We start from the raw sequence: 16,036 nt of genomic DNA on the forward strand, positions 1-16,036 counted from the left end.
TAGTGCATTCATGGCACTTGAATTAACTTGTAGCCTCTTAAAATCATTATCGGTCATGTCTTTTTCCTCTTTGGGTACTTCTTTGCCATCTATGTTTTTGGTAGGGATGTGGTCACCATGTGTGGTAATTTTCCAAACTTTCCAATCCATGGTTTTCAAGTATATCCTCATTCGTTGTTTCCAAAAAGTATAGTTGACACCGCAAAAGAGGGGTGGTCTATAAGAGGATTGACCCTCGGCCAAGGGAGATACACCTAGGTGTGCCATAGGGATCTTTATGTAGCTTCTAGATTTACTACAACCCCACTTTGATACCAATTGAAAAGGAAGATGTATTCCCAAGAGGGAAGGGGTGAATTGGAATTTTAAATTTCTTTATATCCTCTTTAATTAATTCTTTTTTAACTCTTTTTGGTTTCAACAAACACACATACAAAGTTGGTTTACAATCACAAGTTCAGTGGAAAATTAATTCAGTTATAAACCTTTATGAATGAGAGTTCTAACTTGAATACTTCTTTCAACAATTTAGTTCAACCAACCAAGATTCCCAAAACAAGATTCACAATATAGAATGAATTCAACAATGCTTCCAAGATTTAGCAATTGAGTAACTCAAAGTAGAGTTTAAGAATGTAGCTGATAAAAGCTCTGTATTAGTGAACTTGATTTCTCAATATTAGGCACAATGTAAGTTTTCAACACTCTTCCAAAAACTTAGAATTTAAATAAACTTTCAATTACTGAGTCTTGGGTGTTAACCAATCAACGTACTCCGTTACGGTTTCTGCAATAAGTATTGATCAACCAATGTACTCCCTTTCGGTTTCTACAATCCCAAAGTCAAATTAATTTTTAGTTTATTTAAAACTCAATCCATGTAGTTTATATAAACAGAAGCTTAAAATCCAATCATGCAATGTATATGAATAGAAAATTAAATGAGAGTAGGGAAGAGAGTGGCACACGAGTTTTATGAGGTTCGGCTATACCCGCCTACGTCCTCACCTTAGGCAAACACACTCAAGGATTTCACTGTACCACTCCTTTACAGGTAGTAGTACCTTACACACTCCTTTGACGGGTAGGAGCAGCCTTTTACAATCCCTTTTTCAACTAGGGTGGAGCCCCCTCTCCAAGTGATACCCCACGCTCGGTACAATGATTCAACAATCCTGAACCGTCAAGAAAAACAAGAAACAAATTTGGAGTACAAAGACACTCTCTTCAAGAGAAGATTAGTACAATTGAAAATAATATACTTCAATCAAATAACAATATAGAAAGATGAAGCTCAAGATAAATATCACCAGGTTCTTTCTTAGATTGAAAGATTTAGAATTTGTGCGCAAAGATCAGTGAGAAATTCTCAGCACTCAGTAGAAACTTCAGCAAGTATGTGAGCCAGAGAGCTTTTGAAGATTGTAAGCAAAGAAAGCGTGATTGCTGATTTTAATTCTTGGTGTCTTGAATCCTTTGTCTTGGGGGGTATTTATAGAGTTTATAAAGTGTATTTCGTGTTCCCAAGTGACTTGGAGTGTTTCTCAAGCTTTCATAACGTTTAGAATTCAAAAACTCAATTTTGGAAACTTCTAGTTACTTTTAAAAATCTAAAATTCGAAGAGTTAGTTGATTGGGTTTGAAGAGTCAGTCGCCTAGCTCCTCTCGAGTTTGCCCAATTTCATTCTGTCATTGTGTCAGTCGCCTGGATCAACACATTCAGTCGCCTGATAGCTTCGATCACTCTTTAGAATTTTGATCATAACTTTTTCTATACAACTCCAAATTAGATATGAAGGCTAGTTCATCTTCATCCATTTTTTCTTCACTACTAGAGTTTTCTTTTGAGGCTTTAAAGGCTATTGATTCTTGGACTTTGGTTTTTCCACTCCTTTCATTCATTTATATTTCGTAAGTGAGGAGAGAACCCATAAGTTCATCTAAGGAAGTGTTTTTCAAATTTATACCTTCCGTTATGGCAGTGACTTTTGATTCCCATATAGGTGGCAGCCTTCTAAGAATTTTCCTTATCATCTCATAAGTAGTGTAGGTTCCTCCTAAGGCATTTAGGAAATTTATTATGTGAGTGAATCTAGTGTACATGCTAGTTATAGATTCATCTGGGTTCATCTTAAAAGCTTTATATTCACTTGTAAGCATATCAATCCTATTATTCCTAACATCTATAGTGCCTTCGTAAGTGACTTCTAGCTTATTCCATATTTCCTTAGCTGTTTTGCAAGCCATTACTCTATTAAATTCATTAGCTTCTAAAGCACAATATAAAGCATTTATAGCACTAGAATTAACTTGCAGCATCTTATGATCTAAGTCTGTCATATCATTTTTCTCTTTAGGAATTTGTTCTCCATCTACTAGTTTAAAGGGAATTAGGTCACCATCAATGACAACCTCCCAAGCTTTCTAATTCATAGTTTGAAGATAGATTTGCATTCGCTTTTTCCAAAAAGTATAGTTATGTTCACAAAATATAGGAGGCCTAGTTGAAGATTGTCCCTCTCCAAAGGGAGCTACGCCTATGTGAACCTTTAAGATCTTTTTATAGCTACTAATTAAGATTTTCTATAACCCCTCTTTGATACCAATTGAAAAGCAAGGTGTAGTCCCAAGAGAGGGAGGGGGGGTGAATTGGATTTTAAAATTTTCTTTTAATTCCTTTGAAGACTTTTTTTATTTCTTTTAACTAATTCTTGACTTGTTTGTTTAATTTACCAATCACACAAGAACTTAGTTCTTTTAATCCACAATACTATTGCTTAACCAAACAAGTAATCAATTAATCAACCAAACTAATTAACCAATCAAGCACAATATTCAAACCCAGATATATAAGATACAAAATTTCAGCTTTTGTTTGTTTGCAGCCCTCTTTGTTAATACAATCCCTTTGATAATGAATTAGCTTTCTCAATCAACACAACATTCACTCTTCCTAATATTCAGAATTCAAATAAACTCTCAGTTAATTTATCTTTGGGATGTTAATCAAGTAACGTACTCTCGTATAGTTTCTGTAAAGTATGGTTTAACTAACGTACTCCCTTTCGGTTTCTGCAACCCAAATCAAAATCAAACTTTAAGTTTACTTGATTTCCAAATATACGTAGTATATATGATTTCCAATTAAACCATCCACGCAAATTTAAATATGCTGAAAATAAAGAGTAAGGGAAAGAGAGAGTGAGACTGGGATTTTTACGAGGTTTGGCTTATACCCAGCCTACATCCTCGCCTTTGGCAAACCACCAAAGGATTACTAAAATCAGTTCCTTTGCCGGGTGGAACAACACCGTTTACACACTCCTTCAGTAGGCTAGAGCCTGCATCTCCAAATGATGTACCCTTGTTCGGTCACTCCTTCAAATAGGTTAGAGCTTGTCTCTCTAAGCAATATCCCCTTGCTTAGCCAACGAACCAAACAATCCTTGGAATCGTCAATCTACAAGATACAAATCAAATAGATGTACAAAGAATGCTCCTTAAAGAGCTGATTAGTACAATTCAAAACTAGATACTTCAATGTAATTCACCATATGAAATTCAGATTGAAGCTCTAGAAAGTTTTCACTGTATGATTTTTTCAATGGATGAAAGAATTGATAGTTGAAACACAATATCAGTGAGAAAATCAGCAAGACTTTAGTAAACTTCGTGCCAATTTACAGCAAGAGAGAACTTTGAGAATTTCAAAACACTTAAGAAAGATTTTGAATGCTGAATTGAATTCTTGGTATTGAATCAAGTTAGCTTGGGTGTATTTATAGATGTAGAAGAGTATCTAACTTGTTCCCCAAGTTTACTTGGAGTAGGGTTCAAGTTTTAAATAAGTTTGAGCCCCAAGCAACTTAAACTTTCAAAATATGTCCGTTGTGATTTTAAAATTTACAGTGTGACAGATGACTGTTAGTACTCCGGCAGTTGGCTGACAATGTTTTTCACCTTTAAAATGCACAACTAGAAAGGTGGCAGTCGCCTGTTAACAAGCAGTCAGTCGCCTGTCACTGAACAACTTTTAAAACACTCAAAAGGGTGACATACGACTGGCAAAATGCACTCAGTCGTCTCAATTTATATGGACAGTCGACTGTCAACACTAGACAGTTATCTGTCATGATTCTGTCTTCTTTCTTAAGTCCTTTAACATGGCAGTTGACTATCCATTGACAATGAGTTATCCGTCCACCATTTTGTTTCTTGTGTTTAAAACATTTTTGATTTCTCTCTTCTTTGCTTATTTAATCTTGAAATATCAATTAGTTTTTCTTTGAAAAATAAGTTCCAAGACTTAAAACTAAGGTCTCTAAGTCTTGTTTTCCTAATGAGCTTCAAAATGAGTAATCGTACTTGAATCATACTTGAAGTACTTACAAAACTTGTTCTAAAAATTGATTTGACTCCTCTTTGCTTTGAGTTCTCGTTGTCGCTGATCTTTGATCTTTCAAACTTCTTTAAGCTTTCATTATAAATCATTTAATTGTTATAGGGCTTTCCATGTTCCTTGATCTTTGTGAGCTTTCAAGATATGTCATTTGAGGTCTAAGCTTCATTTGATCTGAACGTTGACATGAGCTTTCAGAATTTTTTCCTTTTATCATTTGAAATCCTTTTTGCCTTCATTAACTGAAATAGCACTACTTTGAAGCAGATTAGCTAGCCTTACTTTGTTATCATCAAAATCAAGAGTCGTAAGCCTAGTTAGGCCAACAACGACAATGGTATATTAAGTTTCATTAGGCAATTTTCTCGTTTGGTTTTGAGATGAATTCAGTTGATGACTGTATATATCATAAGTTCAGTGGGAGCAAGTATATTTTTCTGGTTTTGTACGTTGATGACATCTTGCTTGCCAGCAATGATATAGACTTATTATATGAAACCAGGAAATTTCTAGCTAAGAATTTTAAGATAAAAGATCTTGGTGAAACCTCTTTTGTGTTAGGGATACAAATACACCGGGATCGTTCTCGGGGGTACTTTAAGACTATCACAAAAGAGCTATATCGAAAAGGTTCTTAAAAGATATGGCATGCAAGATTGTAAACTAGGTGATACCCCTGTGGCTAAGGGAGACAAATTTAGTTTCAATTAGTGCCCTAGGAATGATTTTGAGGTAAAGGAAATGCAGAAGATTCCCTATGCTTCGGCTATAGGTAGTTTAATGTATGCTCAGGTTTGTACGCATTCGGATATTGCATACATTACTTGGATGTTGGGTAGGTATTTAAGTAATCCAGGAGTAGACCATTGGAAAGTAGGTAAACGGGTCTTGCGGTACTTACAGAGAACAAAAGAATGCATGCTCATGTATCGGAAGTCAGATCAGCTTGAGATCATCATGTATACTGACTCTGATTTTGCGGGATGCCGAGATAGTATGAAATCTACATCAGGCTATATTTTTTTGCTTGCTGGAGGTGCCATCTCCTGGAAGAGTGCTAAATAGTCTCTTATAGCCTCTTCCACTATGGCAGTAGAGTATTATGAGACATCTAATCACGGAGTATGGTTGCGGAATTTTGTCAGAGGGCTGCACATAGTGGATAGTATTGATAGACCACTTAAGTTATTTTGTGACAATAAATCAGTAGTTTTATATTCCAACAACAATAGGAGCTCGATGAAGTTGAAGCATATAGACATCAAATTCCTAGTTATTAAAGAAACAGTTCAATTGGTCAGTTATCTATAGAGCACATTGGTACAAACTCCATGGTTGCGGATCTGCTTACTAAGGGATTGCCACCTAGATAGTTTCATTAGCACACTACTCAGATGGGTGTCATATTTCTAGATGATGTTCAATTTTAGTGGGAGTTTGTAATTTATGGATGTTTTTTTCCCGATATAGACATGTTTTTAGTTATTCCATTTTATGGATTATTTTGAGGTTATTTTCTGAAGAAATAAAGTTTGGTTTTCACACTCTGATTTATGTTATGGTTTGATCTCACTAAGCTTTAAGGTGGACCAATTGGAAATAGGCATGTTAAGATCACAATGCATGAAGTTTCCATGCTACACATCCACATCATAATCTATGTCATTCAATTGTATTGACATATGTGACTATTGATGGGTTGAGTTACGAATATTGTAACAAAGGCCGCTTTTGATCCTATGTTAGTATAATTGATGGACCATATTGGTTATAGATACATTTTGGTATGACATCAAAGTTGAGCTCATTTGGTTATTTTTTGCAATACATAATTATGAGGTTACACATATGGCCCAACTGAGAGATTGTTGGATCAAAATTCAATTATGGACATATATGTGAAACAATTATATGTTGTGGACTGTCTAATAAAGAAATACCCTATTTAAAAGTGATCGGTTATTTTGAAATATAATGGGCTTTAATGTATCCGAAACAGTTGTGGACCTTTAATGTGTAGATACGTTAATGGTTATTTCCGTTTATCATGATGGGCGAAAATAGAAATACACATATATGACCAATGGTTATATATATAGGGGTTATGGTCCCCGGATCACATGGACGGTTATATAATTTCTCTTTTGTCATCCCATCACCAAAAGAGAATACAGAAAATGCAGAAGGAATTCTTTGGACGTTACGTGTTGATCTAGAAGGTCATCCGCATGGCTCGACACATTTTGGAACGCTATGGATTCAGTTACGCTTCCACATTCAGTTTAATGTTCTTGATGATTTGACATGACTGATTCTGGTATGATGCTGGTTCTCATCAATTAAAGAAATACTCTTTAAGTTCTTACAATTTTTTTCATGAATTATTTTTTTTAATGAATTTTGACATAGTTATATAGTACTTGTTATGCACTTTATCATTACAAAGAAACCTTTTTGACAATTAATTTTTTCAGAAGGTGCATTTGATTCATATATTTGAGACATTAATATTAAAATAAATAAATAATGACATGGATTGCAAAGAGGGTGATGCATAAATGTGTTCTAATTTTTCAGGTCCACTAATTGGGGCTCATTTGGCCTAGGCTAGGTAACAAGAGGTAACCCATCTCACATTTTAAGTCCATTAATGTGGACTCATGAGGATTGGCCGGGCTACACAAAAAAGAAAATCTATCTCTCATTTCGTATTACTTCTCACCCTCCCAAGATTTAATGATGAGTCCTCCACCATAGAAGTCCCAAACTTGATTTAGCAGATAAAGAAATTGTTATTTATATACTATCTAGAACTAATAAACTATGAGCAATTTTGCATGAGCGTTTAAAGTTAATATATATGCAATATTTTAAGTCTTTTTTTTGATTGAAAAATTTGCACTTCTTTCAATCTCAAACTACTCAAACAACACAATTAGAAAGTAATTGATGCATACTTTGCTTTTAGGTTAGTTGTTACTTGAAATAAAAAAAGGAAAAGTTAGATAACTCAAGTTTATACTTTTGGTAATACTTAAAAAAGAGGTTATCCCTTTCTTACATTTTTGACATAATTTAATAATATTTATTATGCACTAATAATTGTAATTCTCATAAAATCTTCTTGGGAAGAGGCATTTGATTCTTTTGAGACAAAACTAAAATAAATAGTGACTTGCACAACTCTTGAAAATAATTTTAAAATTATTTTAAGAAATGAAAACAAAAAATAAATTATCTTACAGTAATTCACTCAACACTGTTACTGTTGCAATGTTGAATATCTTCGAACGAATTCAACCCTTGTATCTTACTCCACTTAAAAACCAAGATCTAAATAAATAAATAAAAAACCCAACCTCTACAAGATGTCAATTTATGGGGGAAGAAAAGGCAAGGACAATATATAGAAAATAAATATGAAAAAACAATATATAAAAGGAAAGCTGCAGTTTGAAGTCGATTCCATTTCAAATTTGGTTGGGCTTCATTAATTAAATCAAAGAAATAAATTAATTTAGAGGGAGGAAAAAAAAAACTTAGATTTTCTTCTTATAGGAAAAAAAAACATAAATGCACAATGACCCTATAAATTCTCCTCCTGCCATGGTCAAGAGAAAACCTACGTTTACCAGCGACAAAATGCAAACGACATAGTAAACCTTAACCTAAAACCCTCCGGCTCAAAGTCTTTGAAAAAGTAAAAAAAAAATCTACGATAATCACGACACCTCCAAACCCCTAAACTCCTACGCTCCCACCTAAATCCACCCTCCTTCACATCAGAGATTTTAGCGATCTCACCTTCACCGGCTTCCGGGTTCTCTTACGTTCGGCGCCATTGCCATTGCCCTCTCTGTCGCCATCATTGTAGTTGTCAACCACGAAGTCAAGCTCTTCAGTTTTATCGCCGGATTGATCGATTCTAGATGAAGAGAAGGCTGCGGTTCCCGTGGCGGCCTCTAAGGCAGCAGTTTTGTTTGATTCTCCGTTGGTGCTGCCGCCTCTCTTCTTCCCCCACCAAGGCCCGAACCCAGAATAGTAGTAGAATTCGTGGGGGTTTGTGGAAATTAAAGGCTTCTTGCGGTTGCGGCGGGGGCAGGAGGCGGCGGCGACGGCAGAGTGAGCTACTGCTGCAGCACCCTTAGTTGTGTAAGACCTAAGCTGAGCAAGATGATGCTCACACAAGGTGTGCCCTTGCTTGGCTTCCCTATTGCAGTGCCAGCCTCTACCGTCTGATCTAGAACACAAAGCAATAGCAGCAGTTTTAGTCTCTACACCTCCCCCTCTGATGAACTCAAATTGGGTCTCCACCTTGTCCTCACCGGCTGTTATTTTCTCTTTCTTCTTTGCGGTATCATTCTCCTCTGTGGGATAAATCTTCAGTTTTGGCTTTGGTTTTGGGTTTGACTTTTCTTCTACAGTACTGTTGGGTGATATCCTCATTGAAGCAGTGCCGCGCAGAATTGACATTTTCGAATAGAGGAAGGAAGTGAGCAACGACCGCGGGTTTGTCAGCCCAAAATTTTGAATTATCATATATATATGTTTGGTTGGAAAAAAACCCCTAATCTATCTCTTGGAATAGAAAAAGAGGGAACCATTTACATAAGGACCGGAGGGTTACCTCTTGGTAGTTCCAATAGAATCTCCTAAGCTCCCATTCACAGTGATGCTGTTGTCTCCTTCGCCCTACCACGGAAGCCAAAACAAAAATGAACTATATATGGATCGAGAGAGGATAATAGATAAAATGGAGGTAGGCTTATAAAAGCATTGGTGTATTCAAGAGTGATTAAACAATAAAAGTGATGGGATTTAGGGTTTATGCAAAACCCTAACAGGTGGGAGAGGATAGCGTTAAAAAGTATCTTGCAATTTAAATAATGTAAAAAAATAGAGGTAATAATTTGTAAAATTGTGTAGAAGGTGAAATGTGTATGAGTGTATGGATGCTTTAAAGATCAAGGCATGCATGCACCATGCATACAAGACATTCGCTTGCAACAATTAATGTCAACCCCCACACCGACTTTGAAATGCCTATAAAAGGTAGCAATGTAATTCAACTCAATGAAATGTAGCAACCCATATTTATGAATGCATTGAATTGAATTCCATATATTCTTGTCCTTCCCATTTATAATTCCTGTCTTCCATGTTTAGTTAGTCCTCAATTACTTTCTCACATAGCACCCAACAGATAAACCCTAGGTCATGGTGAAATGAAGAAGAAAATGCAAGCAAAGGATCATAGGTTGTTTAGGCAAGAGGGTTTTTTTGTAGATCTGCGAGAAAATGAACTAACCTGCAAATAGAATGATAATTGAGGGAGGAACGACAAGGAGGTAGAATCGGAAGGGAAAGTAATCACATCCCAAGGTGATTGGTTCAATTGACACACATGCATCTGTAGTGGCAAGCAGGAAGAAGCTGAAGCATGCGAAAACATCAGAGAAGAGATCTTCGTGTTCTTCCTAATCCTCATGTTCTAGCAATTGAAGTAGGAGATAAATCCAAGATTCTCTCTCTCTCTCTCTCTCTCTCTCTCTCTCTCTCTCTCTCTCTCTCTCTCTCCTCTCTCTCTCCTCTCTCTCTCTCTCTCCTTCTCTCTCTCTCCTCCTGTTCGTCAGCCTCCTTCTCGCAGTCGCAGCTCCTCTCCCTCCTCTCTCCTTCGGTCCTTGTTTTGCAACTCCCGTCCTGATACTCAAGATTTCTTTAAACTTTTTGTTGCAGACTTGCAGTCTAACCTCTTCATATGTTTCTACTCATATTTGCAATTCCACTTTTGCCCTTGGGCATCATCCTAATTCGCATAAATGACATTGGGAAAAGGAAAATTGCAACTATCCCACGCTAGGGGGGTTGTTCAAAAGTGCGCCCTTTTAAATATGGGTCACAGGGGGAGTGGTATTTGGGTAATTGGACGGACTATTTTAATCATTTAAATAAAAGTAACCTACAAAAGCTTTTTACCGTTTTCCTCAAAACAAAGGGACAACTGGACAAATGGGGAGGAAGTAGGTCCCGCACACACCGTCAACACACGCGGAGAGCATGGAAGTGAGCAAGCCCTAGCCCACAATAGAAAAGCTCTGAACCCGATGGAGTGAGATAACAAAGAGGGGGAGCGATTGCTAATCCATTTTAAGGAAGAAAAATATGAGGTAAAATGGGCAGTGTTTGGAGTTTGGAGTATCAATTTTAAATTGTAGATTTACATTTTTGTAAACTTGAACACTTTTTTAGTAAAAAAATAAAATAAAATAAGATTAAATTCTTTAAATCTTTCACAAATTTAAATTAGATATTCAAATTCTAGCTCCCAAGTGCATGATCAGCATAATACATAATCCTAATGTTAATTGATTAGCACATCAAGATCCTATAATATTTTATCATCTATGCCAAATGAAAAAATTATTTATTTTGATTGAATTAGACATTATTATTTATTTGTAATCTAACCTTTTTGTATAGTATATGCTTTAGTACAATGACTAGCACTTAATATTTTTCCATGTTAAGGAATGGATGGAGGTAGCTAGGAGTAGAGAGGAGGATTCCTTTTCTAAGACCTAATTTCGAAAAAATATTAGATACACCGAGTGCATATATTGGATCTAACTTGGTTTTTCCATGTGTAGAAAAAACTGCATGAATTAATTAAATACATACACATAACGAAATCATAATAAATTCGGTGTATACACTCCACGTATCTTCTAATTTCTCCTTAATTTCATATTTGCATGCCACTAGATTCAACCACACAATCAAGGAAGACCAAATTTGTTGACTTAATTGGTTAACCTTATTCCCATATAGAGAACTACAAGAGTTTTATTATTATTATTATTATTATTATTATTATTATTATTATTATTATTATTATTATTATTATTATTATTATTATTATTATTAATTCGGGGACTCCAGCCATCATCCAACCATCATCTGCTCCTCTATCAAACGCGCTGCTCTCCACCAGCGCTTCGCCTCCCCGGTCAACTTAAATGTGGCAAATGCTACATTCTGCTCATCCGTACACGGAAGCACTGTCAATGTCTCCTCAATATCCTTGACCCAATTCTCAGCTACAATCGAGTCACCACCTCCAGTAAAGGATGGGGGCTTCATACGCGTAAACCGCTCAATCGAACAGCCACGCTCCCTAGAACTCCTGGCCATCTCATCCATCACCTGCTGAGTGATACTGCGCAAAACGACATTCGTATCTCCTCCACCTATGCTGGAAGGTCTTGGCCTATCCTCCCCAGCATTCGTACCGCTGCTTCCTAGGTCCATCCTGAAAACAATAAACACACTTAAGCACTTTATCTCCTATACGGACCTATCATGTACCACCTCAAAATTAATTACCTTCCTTGACCTTAACTCTATATCCAGTTCTGTCACCTAGACACATGACCCGATAATAGTTTACTATGGTTTTCTTGAAATCGTCACCCCAGGAAAAACATAGAAACCACTACGAAAATCCTGTACCCAGACACAGAACAAACCTAAAATCCTTTTCCTATACTCTGGTATTGCTTCTGCTGCACTTTTGAAGTCTACAGAACCTAACAACCTAGGCTCTGATACCAAACTATAACGATTTGCTTAATAAACTGATTTTTTTTTTTATACACAAATGTTCTACATGCTCTGATACCATACTAGGATAAACCCAATCATAAACTTAAGCAGTGAGAAGCATAAATCACATAGACATTATCATTTGAACATATATATATATATATAATACCATACAATACCAGAGTTCTACATGTCTCCCAAAATATATACATATCACTGTTTCCCCCCAAAATACCTTCAGCTCGCTAGGGTATACAAAAATCTTCCACTATACTCACTTTGCTGACAGGGCACTACAGACGCCCCTCTACCTGCGAGCCTGGTCTGCTCGCCTACCTAGATCACCTGAAAAAAGTTTCAACACTGGGATGAGCCAACGCTCAGTAAGAAGAAATATGCTATTACTAGTGTGTGGCAAATGAGCTACTCTAAATAATAAAATACACCACCCCTTTTCATATTGCTTAACATAGCAATATTATAGGTTATAATTTAAAGTACTTCTAGTGTTCATAAGTATGGTCCCTATTTCTGTAAATCCGTACATGTGTAATAGTAACTGAAACTGTTCCTTGTGGCTATCTGTGTGTCATGATTTGCCCCCTCATGACAGGGTTGTGCGGTCCGTAGGCTGGATATACCCTGGCTGGCCAATCAGGAATAAATCACTATACTCCATCAGTCAATCTGGCCATCTCAACCCATATCTGGATGGGGAGCCTAACCTCTTCAAGGGCCTAGGTGATCGACCTTACCACTTATTATCTAAATAGGTGGTTGCACTCATAAAGTAACATAATATCTGTAGCAACGGTACCGTACTCTTTAGTTGCAAGTCCAATAGGGTCTGATATCATATAATATATTTCTATATACAACTATCTAAATTATCATGATTTTGAAATAATCGTAATAACCATGATGCTACATAATTGTATTGTAATTCATATGTCGTAATACTGAGAATTGTATAATCATAACACTGAAGCTGCATAATCATGATACTGGAACTGCATAGTCATAATACTGATATTCGTATAATCATGGTACTAGAATTCGTATAATCATGGTACTAAAAATGCATAAAATCATGGTACGAAAATATCGTAAAATCAGGATACTGAAATATCGTAAAACATATTTTCGTACTATATTCATATTCACAAGCCACACGATACTGTAATACATAATTTTCATAATTAAATAAACTATATAATATTTCAAAAGTTCCTAGCATAGTATATTTCCCTTACCTAACTACTGGAAAGCCCCTACAGAATACTAGTCTAACACTCGCAGGGCCTCCTACAAAACACCCTGAAAATAATATTCGCCAGAACATAAGTATTTTTCCATCTATATCATTTCCTATAACTGCCAGAAAGCCAAAAACTAACTAAAAGGCCTTACCCTAAATTTGGGATGAAATCCAACTTCGTTTTCCTGACGATCCGCTCCAGCAAACTTGTAAAGAACTCCGCCAGGAGTGTCGTGGTAGCTTCGGATCGTCGATCCGATGACTGGTGGGGCCGGAATCGAAGAGAGAAGGGAAAGAGAGACGTAGAGAGAGAGAGAGAGAGAGAGAGAGAGAGAGAGAGAGAGAGAGAGAGAGAGCGGCGCGGAAAATGAATAAAAATCCAATTTTTAGCTATTTATAGGGTCAGATTCGTCGACGAGACACATCACTTCGTCGACGAATTCTTTAATAATTCGTCGACGAAACCCTATATTCGTCGACAAAATTCAAAGCAGCCCGTACCATCTCTTGGTATTTTCTCGTCGAAGAAACCCCGTGTTCGTTGACGAAGCTTGACAATTTCTTGAAATTATTGTATTCTCCAAAATACAATGTCGTCGATGAACGCGTCTACGACCTCCTTCTAATTCTGTATCTATTTTCTCTCCCTCTTTATTATTAAAATGCTATTATTCTTCGGGTCACTACACTTACCACTTGAGCCAACTTGGCTGGACAATTGCAAGAGTTTATTATTGCATTGTACATATGTATCCTTGGCTCATAGAAAGCATTTCGATTTTGTTGACGCGCAACGATTTTAATCTTCCTATCAACAAAATAAATAACACAAAGAACATTCATAGAAAAATGTAGACGAGAGATTTTATGGTTGCTCCATAAAGATATCTTCCCTTAACTCACCATAAAGGAAAGCTATCTTTACATCCATTTATTCCAGATCTAAATCATGCATGGCAACCAATGCTAACAAGGATCTAATAGAAGCATGCTTAACTACAGGAGAAAAGATTTCATTATAATCTATACCTTCTTCCTGTTTGTATCCTTTTGCTACTAACCTAACCTTATATTTTATCCCTTCTGATTCTGAAGTAGGTTCTTTCTTTCTGAAAACCCACTTACAACCAATCAGCTTCTTGTCCTTGGGCTTCTGAACCAACACCCAAGTGTTATTTTTATGAAGAGACTCCATCTCCTCAACCATGGCTCCAAACTAACTATCTAATTCAGAACTCTAAACTGCTTCCTAAAAATCAAAAGGATCTCCACTACTAGTAATCAGAGCAAATACAACTAAGTCCTCAAACCCATACCTGACTGGAGGTTTAACATTCCTTATTTCTTTGCCGATGGTTAGCCCTGTAGGCTCATGTCTATCACCTATCCGAGAAATTTCCTGAGGAACTGTAGCCTATCTCACTATATCCTGTGCAACAAAATCAACAACAGTAGTCTGAGTATTACCCATACCTAAATTTTGAATATTGTCCAACTCCACCTAAATAGGTACTCCCACTGAATCAGACTCCACCTTCTTATCAGAATTCTCATTCAACATGACTTCCTTATCGAAGACCACAACCCTGCTAATGACCACCTTTCGTGCCATAGGGTCCCACAACCGGTATCCTTTCACTCCTTCTTAGAAACCAAGAAATATGCATGGTTTGAACTTAGAGTCCAACTTTGATTTTCCTATTCCTGCACATACACATACTAAGTACAACCAAATATTCTCAACACAGAGTAATCTACTGGCTTACTTGTCCATACCTCCTCAAGAATCTTTGCGTCAATAGCTGCAGAAGGAGGCCTATTTATCAGGTAGCATGTCATACTCATTACTTCTACCCAGAATGACTTAAGTAGATTAGCATGAATCCTCATACATCTTGCCCTCACTAGTAATGTTTTGTTCATCCTTTCAGCCACCCCATTCTGCTGTGGCCCATGTGGAACTGTATAGTGCCTAGTGATCCCCTCTTCCTTACAGAAGTCAATTAACTGACTGTTTTTGTACTCCAGTCCATTGTCAGATGTCAAAAATTTCACCTGTTTCCTTGTTTGTTTCTCTACCTGAGTTTTCCATTCCTTGAACTTACTGAATACCTCACTCCTGTGCTTCACAAAATACATCTAGACTTTCCTGGAAAAGTCATCAATAAATAAGACAAAATAAATAGCACCATTGTGAGACTGTATGTAGAGACCCAAAGAGTTATAGCAAACAAATAATAAAGGAAAAGGAGATAAAATTTTTTTTCAAAAGGGGACTTAGCAGGGCCTCATCGACGAACGCAGAGCGCTTGTCGACGAGTAGCCTTCTTGCGCTCATCGACTGGGACTTGTGTCTCGTCGACGAGAACTTACAGAGAGAGGTTTAGTGGAGCCTGAATTTCGTCGACGAGGGTTACGAGTTCATCGACAAACTCCCTTCGTGGACTCGTCGACAAGGTGACATGTCTTGTCGATGAATCTGCATCTTATAAATGAGTTGCGCTTGGGATCCAACGAGAAAACTTCATGCAGCTCGTTTCTCTCTCTCTCTCTCTCTACACTCATCCCTCTCCCCTTCTCTTTAGATTTTTGGTTTTGTTAAAGCCTGGATCGATGATCGGAAGGTACCACGCTACTCCTGGGAAGATTCTCTTCAAATCTGCAGGAATAGTTTGTTGGTTAGGCCAATTTGGGCACCATCCCAAAATCAGGGTAAGTAAGAGATTTAAGGGTATTATGAGTTGTTTGGAGTATTTGAAATGTAGGTAGTATTATAC

The 16,036-nt window shown here is 36.8% G+C and overlaps 1 protein-coding gene across 1 annotated transcript; it reads right to left on the minus strand.

The window, feature by feature from the left end:
- Positions 1–7,874: 7,874 nt before the first annotated feature.
- On the minus strand, positions 7,875–9,953 carry LOC131166127 (uncharacterized). The gene is made up of 3 exons (XM_058124435.1): positions 9,708–9,953; positions 9,027–9,091; positions 7,875–8,825 (listed from the first exon to the last, which is right to left on the minus strand). Exons 1-3 carry the CDS (start codon positions 9,885–9,887, stop codon positions 8,177–8,179), a joined length of 894 nt encoding a protein of 297 aa, XP_057980418.1. The 5' UTR covers positions 9,888–9,953; the 3' UTR covers positions 7,875–8,176.
- Positions 9,954–16,036: the final 6,083 nt, after the last annotated feature.

This window comes from Malania oleifera, chromosome 10 (assembly GCF_029873635.1).
Source record: "Malania oleifera isolate guangnan ecotype guangnan chromosome 10, ASM2987363v1, whole genome shotgun sequence".
NCBI lineage: Eukaryota > Viridiplantae > Streptophyta > Magnoliopsida > Santalales > Ximeniaceae > Malania > Malania oleifera.